The following is a 20,939-nucleotide window of genomic DNA, read 5'->3' as shown; positions in this document are numbered from 1 at the left end:
TTACAAAACACCCTTTGACTGGAAGGAATATGATTTGCTCGAGCTTAGTGTTTTGGTCCTGAAAATGAAAGGACACTTTCTAAAATAGAGTCTCGATAAACCTTCAGGAACTGGGGCTGAATGAGCTGACCAACAACTCTCCTTTACTTGGACACTTTGCATTGTGAAATATCGTTTCACCTCCGCTCCCTTATCGCTGCTATTTGACTTTAGATTTATTGTTCCTATAGGCATAATGGAGTTAGATAAGACGTCGAGTTTCTCATTTGAACATTAGGAAGCTTGTCTCTAAAGCACTTGGCTTATAGCAAGTATGTTAGTGTATGTGTATGTATATGTTAGTGTTCATAATTATCAAAAAAATGACAACATGATCATTTTTCATTATGAACTTATGTGTAAGGTGTGGTGGTCATTTACGTATGTCTCTAAAAAACATGTGTTTAAGTGCTATTTTCATTCATTTGTTTAAACAGGAAAACGCACTTAGGACAAACTGTACTCACAATGACATGTAGACTGTATGTTAAAAAGAAAAATCTGATTGCTGAGATTTGAAACAGTAAATGGACTTCACTCTTCTTTTCAAAGTGCTTTCTTACTACAAGCCTCCTCCACACAAGTGCTTTGTTCTGTGCCTGGACACTTTGCCTAACATTGACACTCCAGTGGATGCATCAAGGGCAACTCGAGGTTCAGTATCTCGCACGAGGATGCTTTAATAAGTACTGGATGATTAATTTGTAATGATAGCAGGGTAATTATGATAAAAGACATTTTTAAATGTGACCTTATAAAATAAAGTATTCATTAAAAGCATCACATATCTTCTGTTCAGTGGCAGTAAAACCGTAATTTAGCGACAGTATGTGAGAATAATTTAGCTGTTTTCCACAGTCTTGCATCCATACACAGTTTTGCATTTACACCCAGATAAACAGAGACGCAGAAAGCCAGCAAATAATATGAAGACGAGCAATTTCCTGGATGTATTTAAATAAACAAGTAACTGCGATCAACAAATAAATGCCGACTGAGTGCACAAAGTAGGCTATTACTAATTTACATTGGGTAAGTTCAACAGTAAAAGCTGGATTGTTCCTTCCTCCAGTGGCAGAAATTAATTCAGGTAGTAAAAAAAAAAAGCACCATTTTATTGAGTTAAATCTGGAAAAGTATTTCATTATGTCAGACTTATTCTCGTTCTGCATCATTTACATCCAAATGAATACATTTGTATTGTTGCACAGTGCATGACCTACATGTTTTCTGTAATCACGCGTCAGCTAGTGTCCACCTTTGAACCAAGCCTTTGTTTTGATGTCAAATACACACACGGACAGTTTTCTGACTGCATCCTCCATGGCTGTGATGCAGGCAGGCAGAAAGACACCTATCAGCTGGCTCTGACCTGACCCTTTGTTGTGGAGTAGGTGTCTACACAATGAGTCACACAATGACAGCAAATACCTGGCAGTGATGAATTCATGTTTTATTTTTGTGCAAACTGTAGCTTGTTTCAGTCAGACACGTTTCACAGTGTGATGAGCTATCACAGTAAAACGCTGGATACATTTAAAGACCAAAATATTTCTGCAGGTTTGTCCTTAGTACCTGCTCTCTGCCCACACGCCGGACATTATCTTCTGCCATCTTTGTGTCGAGGTTTCTAAGATTCTCAGTCGCCCAGCACGCATGCTGGGAATGATGTTTACTCGATACATATAGCTTTTGTGTGGATGTACTAAAGTGCATGTTTGTGGGATTTTAAAAAATGGAGGAATGCAGCACATAGGGGTTTGTTCTGGAGCAAGTATTAAGTGCAGTCGGTTCATACTAAGGTTTCATAGACCGAGATTATAGGATGAATAGGAGTCAGTGTAATGTCCCCACAATTTTACCAGAACAAGGAAGTATGTGTAATATGGCAGCATGGGTGTGTTTGTTTCATCTTTTTTATCGGGTGACTCTATGTACAAACTGTAAACGAGAATGATCTGATTACAGCGCAAATGATTTGCGGTCTCACCAAGTGCACCACAGCAAGACTGCAAACAGCAGAAGTAGTGATGAGGGAGCTTTTTTTGACTCTCACAGTACAATAAACGACTTGGTCTGTATTAAGAACATTGCATGTGGGCGGTGTAGTGTAATTCAGCATACAATGACTCGCCTTGATCTGCTGCGACTAGAGCACTTTTCTCGCATGTGTACATGACAAGTTGGTGGAAACATTTACTTTATTTGTATGTATTTACTGAAAGTACCACTCCAGAGGATGCAGGCTGGTGAAAAGGGGTTCTGTGGGCCCAAATAAGGACTGTTTATTTCTCTATTACCCCCCCAAAAAGGCTGATTGACGGGATCCTCATATCTTAAGCATTACACACTGGGCTTCATGCAGCCACAGAAAATGGGTGGTGCACCTTGTTTATAAGTAAGGCCCAAAGTGCTCACTCAGACTGGGCAGGGCTTTGACATTAGCTGTGGCTGTACCTATTGCACACTGGAGCAGGTCAAAACATCAGTGGAGTTGACATCTGCGATGTCTAATTTTTCATTAACGTGTAGAGAACTGGAGCCAGGCAGAGAGACACAAAAGCTTCGGCTGTAACTAAACACTAGACACGAATGTGCCATAAATAGAAGAAACGCAACTGAGCAAATCTAGGTTTACGAGGGGTGCAGCAACATGAAGTCTCTCGCCTCTCAAGATGATTTGGTGGATAAGGACGACTGACTGACAAGTCGATTCCAAGAACCACTCGTATCTTACAATCTTGAACACATTCATGAACTGCAATCTGTTGAAACCTGTCTCGTTTTTGTTGTTGTTTTTTGCAAACACGTCCCAAGTGATAAATAACAAAAAGAAGAGTTCTGTCGTCAAATCTCAAAGGTCACACACACACACACACACTGTGATCGTGCCAATGTAGGACTTAAGTGAAGAAAATGAAGGCTCAATTCTATGTCTATGTTCTCATCTTATTATCTGTGTTGCTCAGCTTGCTCAGTTTACCTCGAATAAAGGTTTTGCTCAAATCTTCAAATCATCTTACTTAAATGAACGCATATCAAATTTACAAAACATTGCTACACAATTACATGTAAGTCACATAATGCAGCCTGACATAATGCACTTTGTGTGCCCTCTGTATTCCTCATGTATGCTCCCACATATATCTGCACTTCTATTCTGGTGCCCCTATTTCACTTTTTTTATGCTCAATTACCTGTCTGTTGTTTTGGCTCACATTCTTCTTTTGTACTGACAAGACTGTCATCGCACAAGACATCAAATTTCCAAAGTGGATAATCTGCATCTGACATATTTACCTAAAAGATTTCACCCAGCGGAGGATCTCACCTGGACCTCCATCACTAATCCAGTGAGATCACAGGCATGAATGGGATTTTATGGTGATTAATGTCAACTAAACTGAATCTCGGTGCACGGGGTTAACATGCTGCTGACACCGGCTGCAGTCGCTGATCCCCACAGGCCCAGATGATAGCTGAAACAGAGCTCTTCCCTTTCTGTGTCTGCGTGTCTTTATCTGTGGCGCCAGCACCCTGCACTCCTGCCTTCCCCACTCTGACACTGATTCAGATGATGATCAGAAGCAAACCACTCCTTTTATTAAGATGCAGAGCTGCTGTCAACCTTGGCCTCTAATTTATTGTTTGCCTTTCAGCAGTAATGGCAGACCTTGTAGCTGTATTTTTTTACAGCATGTTGTAATGGCCATCGTCAACAGTCTTTGCAGATTTACAACCTCGTATTGACCCGCTCCTGCTGACAAAGGTTTTGGCGGTTTGATCACAAGCAGCAGAACAAAGGAGGTCACATTTATTTTTGCTTCAGTGTTTACTAAATGGAAACACCGGCATGGTTTTTACTCATAATGTGTCGTGACAGTGCCTTGCTTTCAAAACTAGCCAAACAAGACACTCAATTATGCAGCCTGTTGTCTGCAGCCTGTATCCTGTTTTGTACTTCGAAGCGGTGTCCTGTATGGGTACTCTCAAAGAAAACAAGCAAAGCTTCCTCCATGTTAACGAACAAATGATAAAGTAGTGACAGGCTGCTTACAGGAGGATTTCTGTTGGTGGACGAGTGAGCGACAGCGAGTAATTAAGCTCCGCACACACGCAAGACAAAACCTATAAAACACAACAGAAAAACCAAAGGGTAAATTAACTAAGCAACCGCTGTGGCCAAGTAAAGTAAATAAACCACACATCAGCAAGATCACTTCTCTGGGATCCCCTACAGCCCTCAGCAGGAAGAGTGGTTTAAAAAACAAACAGATGGACATGCTTCATGGAGCCTGGATTGTGCCACTGGAAAAAAAAAAACATACTCCACTTAAAAATAATTCTGGATTACAGACGCTTATGTGGGTTATGTTTCTTCTCACATTTCATGCTTGGAAGGCATTAACAATTGCAATCTAGATTTTGTGGTGTCTTTAAAATAAACAAGCAGGTTTCTTTTATTATGTTAATATATGTAAGCAGTGAGTCATAGCCAATCAGGGCTTTAATTAAACACAGGAAGCATTTAGAGTTAACCCAGTCGCTATGCAGGTTTGTAGTACAGGATCTAAAGAGTGAAAGAAACTGATAGGGCAATCGTACAAGCCTAAGACAGATACTGGGAGGTAGATCGTGCAATCATGTTTTTTTTGTTGTTGTATGAACATAAGCTTGAGATTGAAAGCATCTGTCTGCATCCGGGGGGGTGACCAGAACAAAAAAGCTGCACACTCAAAAAATAGCCTGACATTGTTCTTGGACATCCCAGTGCTTTGTATGAGAGGACAGAGGTCTCAAGCCCTCAGTATTCCCTGTATGAATCCCCCAGAAAACCTCAGCATGTGGTTCCGCTCAGAATTTAATGAGCGTGATTTAAACATACCATGATAGTTACGGAAGGCTGTACAAGGCGGTCTCCAAACCGCTCTCCCTTCACCTCAACACATGGTTTCACACTATATATCTGCTGGCAGAGGAACTGCTCTGGGGCTTTGTACCCCACAGGATGCAAACACAAGGAACAAATGTTCCTGGTTACATATCTGTCATTCACTTGCCTGTAATTCCTGGTGTATGATATGTTTTATGGTCATTAATATAAACTACAGCACATCAGATTCTTTTTTGCTTTTTTTTTTTTTTTTTTTAAATCAAGATACAGCCGACCCATCATTAGTTCCCCGAGTTGTGTTTTGCTCTCGGAGCCACTCCTTCTAGCCTTGATTAGCTTCTCAAGCTAATGGAGAGTTTCCTGTGCTTCCACACACACATGCATGGACGCACACACACAGACACAAACCAAACAAACTCGCAGGAAGCCTTCAGCAATCTAAATATCTGATTTAAAGAAAAGTCACAACAATCCAAAGCACTGTGGAGCTGTGGTGTGAAAATAAAAAACTGAAACCATTATCCGATGCAAAACTCCTCATCGCAGTCCATGAATTTGTAGGATGACAAGTGTGACAGGGATTAAAAATCAAATGAAAAGTGGAGGTAAATGTACCCTTTTGTGAACTCCCTCGTACTGCTGGCTCCTCTTCCCCTTTTGTTTGACAAGATGTAGCCATTACACTTCTCTCTTGTCTACTTATGGAAAAGCAATGGGCGACACTTCCAGCACATCCAAACAACTTGAAGAGTCACATCTCGTATTGAGCAAATGATCAACAAATGAGCCCTACTGAACGTGAGCGAGCTCTGACGTCGATAACTTTATATTTCCTGGGGATTGTGCTATTAAAAGTGAGCAGGAGAGCAACTGCACGGATGTTTCCAAGAATGGCAGCGTTGGCAAAGAGAAGATGGATGGTACCGCGGATTGAAATGTGAGTTTGTAAAGTCCAGGCGGCTGCCACAGATCAGGCCTGCTGTGCTACATGCTGCAAGCTTTAACAAAGCAGTGTTTTGAATGTAAGAGGACTGAAGCATATCGCTTTTGAGGTTTCCATGGTGAGGAGAGAAACATTCCCAGGATATAGTATATATGGGGTGTGAGTGTGTTATAAACAGGCTTCCTAAAGCTTTATGAGAGTTCTGATGATTTACACACTGCCACTGTGAGCTGAGCAAATCCTTGACTGCTACGCTCACTGTAAATTATTTTCTCTCTAGGAAGTGTGTTAGATTTAACTCCAGAGCAGACAACAGGTGAAAGTGTTACATTTTAGTGGCATATTTTTCCATGCTGTACAATGTCAAACCACTGCATGCATATCGCTGTCATCTCAGAATCCTCAACAAACTGTATTAACCTTGTCAGTTGTGTGACGTGAATGAAAATGCAATTTTTTTTGCTTGCAAGCGATTAATTATGCAGTATAAGTGACTGTGTGCAGAGCACCCTAATGCTTCAGCTACAGGCCTGTCTGTATACATGGTGAGAAAGCTGTCACGGCTGAATCCACTATCAACAACTGAGCTCGTGCCAGCCGCTGTGCTTGACTACACTAGGACCAGCTCCAGATCGACCAATGGCATCTTCTCACGCAAAGACAAATGAGCAGCTGTCAAGCTGTCAGCTCCACAGTGATGACCTTCATCTGCAGAAATGCTGTCAGATGGGGCCTCTTGGTCATCAAGTTTAGAAAGGCACCAGTGTTTTGCTTTTGCCCGCTGTTTCCTTTTGTGAATGCACTTGCAACTCCTTAGCTTCCTGTCAGATGAGTGACAAAGTGACCCAGCCTATCTAAACCTAAATTGGGCAGCAAAGCAGGCGTGTATATGACCGAATAACAAAGCACGCCCCTCTTATATCCCTCTTATAACAACTTGTTTTAAATGACACTGCTATATTTATAATAAACCCTTAAAGGAACAGTCTGACAATTTGGAAAATGTGTGGGGCTTTTTTTTTCTTTGTTTGCATTTTGCCAAAAGTGCTGCTGCAGAGACTTTATTATCACTGGCCATTTCCTTAGGTGCACTGCTTATTTAATACAATAGCACTAATCCAGTGCATTTAGGCATGTAGAAAAGGTCAAGATGACCTGCTGAAGTTCAAACCAAGCATCAAAATGGGGAAAAGAGGTGATTTAATTGATTTTGAAAGAGGCATGGTTGTTGGTGCCAGACAGGCTGGTCTGAGTACTACAGAAACTGCTGATCTACTGGGACTTTCCCACACAACCATAGAGTCTACAGAGAACAGCCCAAACAAAGAGAAAACATCCAGCGAGTGGCAGTCTTCTGTGAGAAAATGCATCGGAGGAGATTGGCCAGACTGCTTTGAACTAACACGAAGGCAACATAAACTCAAATAACCATTTGTTGCAATTAAGGTATGCAGAACAGCATCTCTGAACACGTTAAACCTTAAAGGATGGGGTACAGCAGCAGAAGATCACATTGGATGTCATTTCCTTTATTCTATTTATCTATTCAAACTTTTTTTAAGCAGGAAGTCTCTTGATATCTCTTTCTAAAATGCCCAAGAAGGTACAACAATACAGTGTTACGAGTCAAAAAATTAATAAAACATCAAAACACAAGGTCCATCTTATGAATAGCAGTTACATTCTTCAGTTGCGTAAGTCTCCATGTGAGTGCTGAGTTCTCCCAGAAGCATTTAACTTGCTCTGAAGAGTAGTCCATGACCAAGTTGCAAAATAAGAAAAAATCCTGAGGTCGCCAGTCATAGTAACTGTTTGCAGGTATTAAGAGTTTACGCAGCTAAAGATGGCTTTGCACATAAAAATATATCTGTGCGGTTGTCACCTTAAACTTATTGAAGGCCAAGAAATCACATTATGAAGTACACTCGGATGCGTGCTGGACAACAGATTTGATATGAAATGTAATGAGCTGTAATACACAGATTCTACACAAAAGTGTACACAGGACTCACCATATATAAAAATAATATTCTTGTCATGCCTTGGACTCCTTATTAGCAAATGAGCATTGTTTAAATGCCACACCCTAGCTGAGTACTGTTGCTGACTATTTCAAGTGTCTGAGGAATGTTTCCAGCACCTCACTGAATCTATGCCAAAAAAAATGTAAGTAGTTCAACCAGTAAACAGTGCCTAATAGTGGATAAAAAGTGTATGATGGTAACAAAAAAAGTAGCCAGGTAAGGTGATCTGGCAAGCTTAAGTTTAAAATGTAGACTGGAAAGATGGGAACCAGCTTGCTTGGCTCTGTCATTAAGAAATAAAATTCAGTTTTAATATTATGCTCCATTTCTTTAATGTGCAGAAAATACAAAGTCAAACAAGCTTACAGCAATGAGAATAAACTAAAACAGGGAACTGTCGTGAGCTAGCTAAAAAACGAGCTTTTCAGTGTGCATTCAGTTTAATACAGCTGTTGTTAGAAAAATAATAATTATTAACATCTTCGGAGAAGGAACTGCAAAATATGAATGAATCAAAACTCTCTGGAATTACCAAAGTGCTAAAAAGTGTCAGTTTGAATGTGAGTACTTTCCTGTTTATCCTCATTAAGCAGAAGTAAAACACAAGGCGGGAATAATCAGAGAACAATCACAGTTGCACCCGAAGCGTCACTCAGACCAAAGAAGGAGCTGCTCGGCGACAAGACACTGCAGTAGAGCGCTGGATATCTGAAGTGAATCGCATGAAAGGCATTCGCCCGATTGTTCTTCTTCAGTGCACCGGCTTGAGCAACAGCGAGATAGCAATCTATTATTTTCTTTACTGCTCCGAGTCAAAGAGAGGGCACTTGTTTCCTGTTCTCTGCAGCTGGTAATGTCTCGTGCCTTGTGGTCTGAGAAGCTGACCACAAACTGCATTACAAATAAATCTTTGGAGCCCATTAGAGCCGTACTGTTAAAACTGAGATAATGAGGGGACGATCGTAATTAGAAAGCGGCTAAACTTGTGAGCTACATATATTTTGATGTTTAGTGCAAAGCTGGTGTTCGACTGCCCGGAGGTGTGTGTTTGACATTACCCAGCATGTGACAATCAGAACAGGAGCCAGCGGCAGCTGTTACGTTGTTGACACAGTCAGGTGACAGATATTAATGTGTTAACAAGCTTAGCATAGCTGTTACATTCAACACAACAAAAGTGGCATTAAAGAGCCATTCGTCATCGTTCACCTTTAACCCTACAATTTTGTAGTATTAACCTGATGTGTTGTTACACATTTTATCTGCTGTCACACAGGAGTACTTTGTTGCTCCGGCTTATACAGATGCATGACACATAAAAGGAAAACCTGAACCTTTGACTGCCTAAGTGAGAGGATCTGGTGGCTCTCTGAGTAGTTTGGTCCTACTCTCGTCTAGGTTACATTGACAAACCAAAAAAGTTGTTCAGAGTTGTTCTTTATGCTGTGATGAAACACTTCTATCCTCAAGTTAGTTATGTCATCTCTTTTAGCATGATGATCCCTCAATTCACAGGGCACCAAGGCTCACTGAGTAGCATAAACTAAAACTAAGTGAAAATTTGACAAGTTAGAAAGCTCTTTCCAAAACCTACCATCAAAATACCAAATGAGGGGAAATATCTTTATGTGAATGGAGTGCATCTCTCCAGCAGCGCTTCGGATATTTGGAAAATCGGTTCCAAGAAGTATTTAAGCTGCATGAGGTTCGCCTCAACACCTTAAGATGCTCTATGCTGGTTTTTCCTTTAATTTGTCACTCCCGTTTTTATGTCTGCGTGTGTGATTGTTCCCATGTGTGTGGCTGTATCAGGGTACAGATCCCTGTATGGCTTTGACACACAGGCACACTTTTTAACTCCTCCCCTCTGCCTTCAGCCAGGGTGTGATTACAGCCAATACAATCTTGGGCAACCTGCACTGAGAGAGAGAGAGAGAGAGAGAGAGAGAGAGAGAGAGAGAGAGAGAGAGCAAAAGAAAGATCGGCCAGCTGCTCTGGTGCACTCTGGTGGTTCTTGTAACAGCGTCACTGTTTGCTTGATCTCCAAACAGTCCAAGTGTGGCACTGAGGCTCATGCATGATCCTGCGACAAAACTAATTCCAGTGGACGTATTTAAATGGAAAAGGCTGGCTTTTCTTCTCCCAAACTTTTTATTTTTTTATTTTTTTACTTGATATTTTGATATTTTCCTTGGATTTATGAAAGGGCTGAAACTGTGTGAACCAGTATTGTTTTGGCTTCGCGGACAGTTTGGATTCATCTTTTCTCTGGAGAACGTGTTTTTGTTGCCTGCACAAACTTCCAGAAACAACAACATCTTCGGAGGTGATGACGAGCCACTGCTACTCCCTTCTGAGCACTGCCAAACAAGACTCGCAAGGTGTGAAATGTGATCACTAACTGCACAGAAAAGACACTGTCCAGTGAGACAAACTACCTCAGATTTTTGTAAAATCGTTTGTATGATGCTTGCATGAGGCTCCTACAGTCCCTCAGTTGTGCTGACTTTGATGTGAAAATCTAACACTTTCCACCTCTTGTGACTAAGTTCCCTGACTAAGCAAAGATGAACAATTTGAACACATCATCCTCACTGAACACGACAGGCGCCATATACGCACCCATGGGAAAAGAGATCATCGTTATTCTTGTCTTCATCATACTCATCATAGTGGTGGGAAACCTGCTGGTCATCATTGCAATAGCACGAACTCCGCAGCTTCAAACGACGACAAACATCTTCATTATGTCCCTAGCATGTGCGGACCTCATCATGGGGGTCCTCGTCGTGCCTCCTGGGGCCACTGTTGTGGTGACAGATAAGTGGCAACTTACTGAAACATTATGTGACCTTTGGACTTCTATCGATGTCCTCTGTGTGACGGCGAGCTGTGAGACACTTTGTGTCATAGCAGTGGATCGGTATATAGCCATTACCAGACCGCTACGGCATAAAGTTCTGCTCAGTAAGTGGCGTGCCAGAATAATAGTTTGTATAGTGTGGGTTGTGTCAGCCCTGATTTCCTTTGTACCAATAATGACTTTGTTATGGAGAGACGAAAATGATGTTTTGGCGAGGGAGTGCTATGAAGATCCCGCATGCTGTGACTTCGTGACCAACAAGACCTATGCTATAATATCCTCTATAATCTCTTTTTACATTCCACTGCTCATAATGATATTTGTTTACGCAAAAGTCTATTTAATAGCATCCCGGCAGGTCCAGAAAATAGATAAGAGTCGGATGCGCTTCCAAAATGAATATCCAACATCACAGACACAAGTTGGCCCCCAGCTCAACAATACACCGTCATCGTCCAGCAACTGCAACAGTGCAGCGAGGAGCAAGAGTACCAAACGCAGGCCGTCACGGCTAATACTTGTCAAAGAGCACAAGGCCCTCAAGACTTTGGGCATTATCATGGGGGTCTTCACTGTTTGCTGGCTTCCTTTCTTTGTCGCCAATATCATTAATTCTTTTAACAAAGAAGTTCCTGATAAAAAACTCTTTCGACTATTAAACTGGCTTGGTTATATCAACTCTGGCCTCAATCCCATCATCTACTGCAGGACTCCAGAGTTTCGCACTGCGTTCAAGAACCTGATGGGCTGCCCATGGATGTCCACTCTGTGGATCAATTCTTTTTATAAAGAACTGCGGACTCGCTGCCCCTGCTTTCTATGGGAAGCTGAGTCAGGCACAGCAAGCCCTTTTCAGAAGACTTCAACCAGTAGGACTGAGGGTAGTGACAGCCTGGCCAGTACACAGGCAAGCAGCAGAAGTGAAGAGACTTCCCCTGGTCCTCCACAGTCCAACGGCTGCACACAGTACAGTGACTATTCGGAGCCAGACACCACGTTGTAAGTTCATTTATCTTGTTATGACTTCACAAAGCAGTCATTTCTTAAAACAATGGTAAAAGCTCACATATGTGAACTTAAAGGCATATAGTTTACTACTAATACTTATATTATAATACTTAAATATAATACTAAGTAATAAGTATATACTAATACTTATAGAATTCCACCTCCTCAAGTCAGGGTTAAAGAACAATAACACCTAGCAATATTTAATGCTGTCATGTAGAGGGGCAATCACCTCAATATAGAATTAGGTTCTCTTATTCATAAAACTCCAGTTTAGTTTATGCGAGGACACTTATGGTTCTCTGTTTTTCTGCATTTAAAGGACAGTGAGGTAAACCAGAGATTCAATATATATTAATATATATATAAATTAATATATATTTGAAAATAAAAATCATACTAATTTGAATGAAAAGGCTAAATTTATCTCTAGCAATTGGGAACTGTGACAGTTACTTACATTAAAAACAGTGTTATAATTAATGAAATATGACATTTTAAAAATATACCTTAATGTTTGAAACACTCATCACTTGCTACCAAACTCCCCTTTAGGCTGTGTTTCATGACATTAATTACAATATTGTAATTAAAAATCATTTCTCGCTTTTTTTCTTTTTGTATTATGGTTGATACGCCCAGTTTAAAGCCATTTAAAATAATCCCAGGACCACAAACAAAATGCTTTTTGATTTTTTTTCTTTGCAGTTTGACAATGAAAGAAATGTAATAAAAGCAGAAATCCATATTTAGACATGTTCTACTACACCGTTGTGCTATAGTCCAGAAGTAAAATATATTGAGAATAACAGTGCAGAATAATAAACAATTTCAGAAGTATTGGCAGCTGTTAGGCTCTTAAGGTGTTACTGTAAGAGTTCAAACATTCAAGTGAAACTTTATATTTGTTTTTCATGCATGATTAAATAAACCTTTGAGGACTGTACCTGTATTGCTTATTGCGCCACGCTACCTATAATCAATCTTTCAACTCAGCTGATGTCAGTGTGGCAAAAATAACAAACAGATGTGCACAGCACAGTTCCTGGTAGTATGCGCATGTGGCTACTAGGTTTGTAGGTCATAGAGATTAAAAAACAATGCAATTATTGAATTAATTAAAATAGTATTTTCTAGAAAGTGTCATAATTGTAAATTTTTATTTGTAAAAAATGTCAACCCAAAATACTTTGGTTACGCCAAAAATGTGTGTAAAGAGGCTTTGGAAACTCAGTGGGCGTTGTGCAAAGGTCTGATTCGGAGAACTGCATGGTACATTTGAGAACATTTTAGTGTGTGTGCCTGTCAGTGGGCCTCAGTGTGCCCAGCCCAACAACCCCTGCAGCAGATAAATCTTTATCACTTATGCACAAGACTTCCCTCAAAACTCGAGAGACTGTTTACAAGAGTGACAGCCAATGAGAACGCTCTCCTTAACACACTCTAACTGTAGGCGGACAGCCCAATATTCAATTCATTACTACCCTAATGCACAACCCCGAGATGAAACCAGGTCTTTCACAGATAAAAATAGTAGGCGAAATTATAAGTTATGGCATCATCTATGTAGTGTTTATGTAAGAATTATACCTCTCACATAATTTAATTACATTTTTTAATGAATTTGAATTATGAAATAACTGATCAATTATCATTTTAACAAAAGAATTTAAAAAAACCCACTTGAATATTCAGAATATTTCTTAGTGAATTTACAGCTGAAATAAAGTTATTTTCAGAGCCGTACCGTCTTAAAGGCAGACAAGACAAAGGCCGTAACTCACTTACAATTACACCTGCACTACAATGATCGTTAAATATCTCATCGCTGTGTTTAGTTTCTGTCGCCAATATTTATGATTACTAAATTTTATTGCGAGCTCTTGCATGAATGGAATTAACTTTTGCATGTACATTTATTTTTTTATAAATGCAGTGTTTCAGGTTACAGTGCATTTATATGACTTCAAATTGGATCAAACAGTGAAAAAAAAAAGTCTTTATGTTGATACATTTTATTTAATAAGTTGCACAACTCTATGCCGCATATGAATTCCCATGACTGATCCACTTTTATGGAAGGGCCGTGCTTCTGATTTTAAATATTTACCCTGAACACTATAAATTATTTTTCTCTTCCCCTTTAATGGCATCCCCTCAGTGGAATTTTACAGACATAATCAATGGGGCTACAAAACAGGAGACATTTAGCAGCATATAAAAGCCATCCATAAAAGGAGCCTGGTGTGTTCTGTAGTAAATCACCCCAAGGGGAAGGCTCAGCAGACCCACTGCACGCTTTCAGCAGGATTACAAATGTAAGTGAGACCAGCCGTTCAAGAATGACTTCGACAGGTCCAAGGCTCAAAGACCGCCTTAATGAAGGAATATGACAAACCGTTTCAGATACAGTCTGTTCACTGCCGAATTTGTTGCTTCAGTCGCCATCATAAGCGACTGTGGACCTCCACACAGTAATCCCTGTCAGTTTCTCCACCTCTTTCAAAGAATACAAAAGAGCAGTAGAGCAGCATGTTTCCTTTTCACCCTGGGACAACAAAGTTAGTTAAGTCAGGAGCTGATGTAACCCAGAGTGGAAAAAAAGCAAAGCCCAACCACTGATACGAATGGTTACTAGGCTGTACTTCACAGAACAGAGATTATCAATAGTTACTTTGTTTTCATAGAAATACATGCTGGCATATCAGTGATGCCCTCATCAACATCCAGACCAACCATCAGCTTCTGTCACGTAATGCTGTGGCGTATGACGAGACCACTTCTGCAAGGATTCTCTTCAAAACATCTCTCCTTTAGTCATGTTTGCTACATGACTAAGGGTTAAGGGTTTAGTTTTTCCGTGTCTCCCTTTGTTTTTATCTGCCTTGTTTCTCTTAACATTAGCCCTAATATGCATACGAGAGGTGAGTCTTCGTGTATCTGAAAGGCAATGCTGTGTATTACAAGCAGAGCGAGTTTGTTAGCACAGTTTATCCATCACTGAGAACATTAAAATTAAGTTAACAGAGAGTGGAACATTTGATTTCAAAGAGCAGCAGCCAACTAGGTTGTGGACTAAAATACTTTACGTATGTGGAGCAGAAATTACGGCGTCTGTTAGATGACTGATAGACTGATTCAGAAACATAGAGCTCTGCTGTGCAGGTCTAATATACCTGAGGTTTACAAAAGCCACACAACCATGTGCTGCCATCTAAAAAAGTCCACGCTGCTCGGGCAACACAGATGAAGTTTCAAGAGATGTACAAAAGGAGGGATGTGGAACTCATTTTACACTGTGGGGCACTTTGACCTTAACTGGGCGGAACGAGTAAAAAAGTTTAACTACACATTGCATCATTAAGATGTCTTGGCATAAGAAAAAATCAAGTGTATTTAAACAGCATGATAAATACTGTCGTCGTCAATAGAAATAATCTGTCAGCATGACTCTTTGGGTTTAAGGTGTAAGAAATAAACGTGCAAAATTACAGAAAAGATTCTGCGGGCTCACTCTCGAGACTCTTCTGTGATAATAAAACAAATATTTTCCTCATTTTTTAAATCTTATTTATTTAGCTTTTTACTGCTTACCCACCAGAACATAAATAGTCATTTCTGTTGTAGATGGTAAAAAAAAAACCCTGAAACTTTGTGTTATTTAAACGTTTATAAACACACCCTTTACTTTTTTTTTTAAAAAAGTGTCCTGTGGGCTAGATTGGAGCATTTGGTGGGCCGATTCTGCCCCCCCAGGCCATATATTTGACACCACTTTATTAAAGTCTCAAATGTATTGGATTTAATAAAACTGCATCAGGTTAAATATGAAATAAAGTGATGCAAGAAAAGTAAAATTAATACACAAATTTCATAACATTAAAAATATAGTACACTTAAAATGTAGGAAACTGAAAGTGTTCAAACTCATTTCTGTAGGAACTTAATCACAAGTTAGGATAATATTACAAGTGTACAACACTTAAATCAAGTAGTACACCTGATGTAACACCTGATCTTATGTAAACAGATATGCCACATGAACTTTTTTAGTATAGCAGAGAAAGCTGATTGTATATAATTTCATTTTTTATCACATTTCAAAATCCATATTCTCCGCAGAGGTAGTGGAGTGTTGCTTTGATAGTAACTGCCCCTCAACATGAACGCCGAGCGGAAGTCATTAATCACTAAGAGTCTAGGTCACGACGGCCCATCTCCTAGCTAAAGCTTAACAATGTTCTGAGTGGGTATGCAAACATCAGAAACCACATCAAACATACACAGCAATCAAAGTCCTAACAGTCATAACACAGCTGAGTGATGTGAAATTAAAGATTAACAGTCCCACAAGCCTTTGCACTAAGCTGAGAGGAACTATCCGCAATCAGCAAACTCAAGTGCATATTAAACGAAACAAGCATGCAGGCAACATGGGGAGTAGAGCAAGTCAACTAAAAAGATGACTGCACTGAGTTTAATGGCAGTATTTAAGTACCGGCAGTGCTTACACCTATGCAGTGCATATTTGAATATATGCTCATATTTTTAACTTGTGAACCTTCAAAAGAACAACAATGACGAACATAGATGACGAATTCCATTTCCAGTACTAACGCCAGCTTACTGAAGTCCATACAAGAAGCTCCACAGGATCTTGTAAATATCTCTGACATATAAAAGTTAACAACTTAGAGTTTAGCAAATCTAAAAGGACATTTTGTATATACGTCTGACATTTCAGGTTCCTACTATAAGTGACTGAGTGTGTCCTACTAGAACAAACTGTATCGTTATGCCAGCTAAAAATGTACATATAATTACCCACACATGTATGCTGTATTCTCCAAGAGCGCCCGATTTTTATTAATGGACGTGTTGTTAGTGTAAAATATAGTACACGGTAATTGTAGACAATTTAAAAACTGTGTAAACACATATTTCGGCTGTGTTGTGTTTACTAGTTAAGCGTGTCGAAGCGTGAGGCTTAATGCAACATACTCTGCAGCCTGTTAGAAACAAGCTTTTTACCTCTCTGGGCAGCCAATGTGTGGTGACTCAAGTGTCATGTGACATTACAATGGCCTAAAAATGGTGTTGCACATTGACAGACTGCAGTGGAACGTGTTGAAGCCACTTAGAGTTTTGAAGGTGCTTCGGGAGCAACATGCACAAATGCTTGGTTTTGTTTTCAGTGCCGTGAACCCTGTAATGCAAAGGCCTCCCTGCGCTTTGCTAATTGGGTCTGTTCCATAATATGCACTTAGATAGCTTAGAGTAAGCTCAGGCCTAAGAGAGCATGAAGCATGGAGTAGGGAAACACAAAACATGGTGGTACTGACCTGTGGGAAACCTCCAATACCCTGGCTGATATCACAAACAATAACACTGCAATATGATCTTTAAATGGAGGCATCTGGGATACTTGACAACATATATACACACACAAACATATACATATATATATACATATACACACACATATATATATATATATATATATATATATATATATATATATATATATATATATATATATATATATATATATATATATATATATATATATATATATATATATATATGGAGAGAGAGAGAGAGAGAGAGAGATATACTCTCCACTGTATATTTATTTCTGCTTATTGTGCCCAAGGTTAGTGAAACTGCTTGGCTGACATGTACTATAATGGCTGCACAGATAGATCTATATTTTAAATACATTATTGCGTCTTTAATGCGTGCTTGTGTATCTCTTTGTCAGAATGAATCCCAGTGTGACCAGTTGAAACTTGCGTTAGCTGTATTTAATTTTACTACATGATTCAGTCTTTGTATTTATCCATTTAAAACAAACAAACAAAAACCCAGGATAGACACATATATGATTTAAAAAAAAAAAAAAAAGATAGTTACTGTAAATGTGATTTCTTGTGGGCAGCATGGTGGTTTGAATCCACCATCTGGCTGGGGCCTTTCTGTGTGGAGTTTGCATGTTCTCCCTGTGTTTGTGTGCCTCTCTCTGAGAACTCTGGTTTCCCCCCCACAGTCCGATGACGTGGAATTAGTGAGGTTAACTGGTGATTGCAAATCGCCCATAGGTGTGAATAGTTGTCTGTCTCTGTGTGTTTGCCCTGTGAAAGGCTGCCGACCTGTCCAGACTGTACCCCACCTCTTGCCCTATGATAGCTGGGATAGGCTCTGGTCCCCTGTGATCCTAAAAGTGGATAAGCAGGAGAGAATGGATGGAGGGATTTTCTTTTCTTTGCTTTGGCTGCTTTGAAAACTATTTTAACAAGACAAAATAGTCCGTAACAAAACTGTCATTGTTACATTTAGTAGAAACTGAAAGTCATAAACTGCACAACTAACTAAGGACTTTCTATTTGCATTTAACAGTGAATCGCATCCTGCTATATAAAGACAGCTTCAGATTCGGCAAACACACACGTCAGATATGATGAATGGATTTTTCCTAACTAATGATGAGCAGAGGCTACTTTAGCTTTAATGGAGGCTACACAATATCTGCACACATATCTGTGGTTTTGTAATTCAAAATAACTGACTTAAGTATAGCTCTTTGGCTCTATTATTCTTGGAGTTTCTTCCCATTAACTCCTTTTGACCCCAGAGTCCTGTGTACCAGGTTCCAGGTGGAAAGATGCATAAAGACGAAAAAAAAAAAAAAAGCTTAAAAACCATGAAGGTTTCTCAAGTTCAATCTGGACTGGTGATAAGGAAAAAGGAGACCTATTGCATTCAAAATTCTTCTAAGCGTCTCTTATCCATAAAGCGCAAGACTGCTTATCTTGGCTTTACGGTTTTGCAGCTGATGCCGACTACAGTGCAGATGTTTTTTAAATGTAGAAGTGTCAAATAATCAACTGAGGCTCAAGGGGTTAAACCATCCAAATACCGCACACTGAAGCCACAAGACACAAAGTAGACAACAGTGATGTCACTTTCCAGCAGTACATAATGTAAGAAAGGAGTTCTGATGAAACCACATTGTAAACTGTATGGTAGCTGTTTTCTTCCCTATAAGCATTCGTATTTCTGTGCAGCTTCCAGTGGAAGGTAGATTATGTCTTCCTGTGGAGACATGTACAGCTGAAGTGATAGCATCAGAATTCCTGTCTTGTTTAAGGGAAAAGAAGTTTCACAAAGGACAGAATGATGAGGGCAACTATGCAGTAACTTTCTGTAATTAGGAAGAAAAAATAAATAAAAGGGAAGAGGTGCAGCGATGATATCAATGAACACGAAAACACCGAGATACTTACAAATAACCTGTAAGACAACAAACAGCGGCTGCTGTCTCCAAGTCCTTCTTTATCTGATCAAAACTAAAATGGTGTGCAGGGCGAGACCAACACAAACCAACAAGTCATACAGAAACACACAGAGAAAAGCTCAGTTTGCACGGTCACATAACACATGGCTGCACAAGTCAAAAATATGAGGCGATTCACGACACGATAGTAATCTGGTCTCGAATATCAGGTACTTTTCAATACAGATAAGTCTTCTATTTAAAGCAAACAAAATGAAAATCGAAAATATGCAAGTGACATAATCCCAGGTGCGGCATATTTAGACATTTTATTCTCATTACTAAGAGACAGCCTAAAACAACAAAATGCCATGCGATGCTATTTTACCAATAGGTATGGATTTTGTCACGGAAACGCTGGATGCTAATATATCCATCTGTTTTCAGATTCACGTTGCAGGAACAGGACAGATGAAGAGTGAAATGTCAACCTACTGAAGCGAACTGCGTTTCCAGCTGTTACTGTGATTTCTGCAAAGTCTGAGACCAAACAGCAAAGAAAAGCTACAGAAAAGTTCAATCCCAAACCCTGAAAAGCACAGCAGAATGAAGCTAGCCCCAAAGACATGACTGGATTGACTGTGGAGAAACAGATGATTCGGTCTGAATGGGAACACTGTGACTGTTTTTGTTGTTGTTGTTGTTGTTGTTTGTTTGTTGGCGTACAGCCGAGATTAGGTGGCATCACGGATGAACCTCCCAGAGTCCTCTACGTGTTGTTTGGAAAAAGGCTCTCTGCTCCAGACTGACAGTGTTTGACATCAACACTGAAATGCATTCCAGTACATGGACACAGTGTCACGTGGCTTGTGGTTTCAAAAATGTCAGTATAAACGAATTTTTGTACAGTATATTATCTGGTAAGTTATGTAATGACGATACACTGAATCTGTAGCAAACTCGACTAAGCGATCATTCTGGCAAGCCTGTCTCCACTGTAGGAACATTTTCTTTACAAAAACCTTACAGTTTAATATCAGCTTAACCAAAGAACTATGAATAGAAATACTCCATTTTTGTCTCGGTTTAAATTCTTAATGTTTCTATTTTGAGTCTGTATGCACACAACAGTGAAACTGGGATTTAAAAGCCCATGTCTATGTTAAGTTGTGCCATGGCTACGAATAATGGATGACAGAACCTTACGTCTGGATGCCTCAAACATCACGCTGTCTAGAATCTTTTTGTGGGTATGTCCTTGTACAAGGTACAGTATTACGAACTGCAGGTAAACACAGCAGCATATGCAACATGCCGTGCTGCTAGTTTATTTTCTTTGGCTTGTGGCCACAGTATAAGCCCAACACCGTCCCCTGAAATGTCCACACGCACAGAAAACCTTCTGCCCACATTATGTATTACTTCATTGTCATAAGGCACCTTGTGGTGTGATTTTACATAACATCATCTGTTGCATTGAAAAATAAAGTATTTTAAAACTGTGTAACATTGGTCATGCGTGCTGTGTGTGCAAACTCACCATTCTGGAAGCAAACAACAAATGACTGTAACAATATAATAATTATTATTATTAACTTTTGCTGTATGTAACCGTCACAGACAATGACTTAAGAGGGATTTAATTATTTTTGTCCTTCATAGGTGGCTTCATTTGAAGTGGGTTTTTTTGGGATGCTGTAGATGTGAAAGTGTAGTACTTTAAGTACTTTCACAAGAAAAAAAAGGAAAAAAAGTCAGAAAAAATAAACAGCTTTGTGAACAGGAATATTTGTTCCCCTTTTCCTAACCCTTTGATCTACTTATGGCCCCTCGGATTTATCTTGGGAGGCCCTGAGGGTCCCGACCTTCACTCCATGTTCCACAACACTGAGCAA

At 39.7% G+C, this 20,939-nt stretch overlaps 1 protein-coding gene and 1 long non-coding RNA gene across 2 annotated transcripts in view; one reads left to right on the top strand and one right to left on the bottom strand.

Moving 5' to 3' along the window:
• Positions 1-20,939, bottom strand: part of LOC143421468 (uncharacterized) — a 47,273-nt gene that overhangs the window by 24,037 nt on the left and 2,297 nt on the right. The gene's annotated exons all lie outside the window — the stretch shown is intronic.
• Positions 9,895-20,551, top strand: adrb3a (adrenoceptor beta 3a). Its single transcript, XM_004544293.3, has 2 exons — positions 9,895-11,762; positions 19,492-20,551. The coding sequence occupies exons 1-2, from the start codon at positions 10,468-10,470 to the stop codon at positions 19,517-19,519; spliced, it is 1,323 nt and encodes a 440-aa protein (XP_004544350.2). The 5' UTR covers positions 9,895-10,467; the 3' UTR covers positions 19,520-20,551.

This window comes from Maylandia zebra, linkage group LG12 (assembly GCF_041146795.1).
Source record: "Maylandia zebra isolate NMK-2024a linkage group LG12, Mzebra_GT3a, whole genome shotgun sequence".
NCBI classification, from domain to species: domain Eukaryota; kingdom Metazoa; phylum Chordata; class Actinopteri; order Cichliformes; family Cichlidae; genus Maylandia; species Maylandia zebra.
This window is presented reverse-complemented; position numbering and strand designations above follow the sequence as displayed.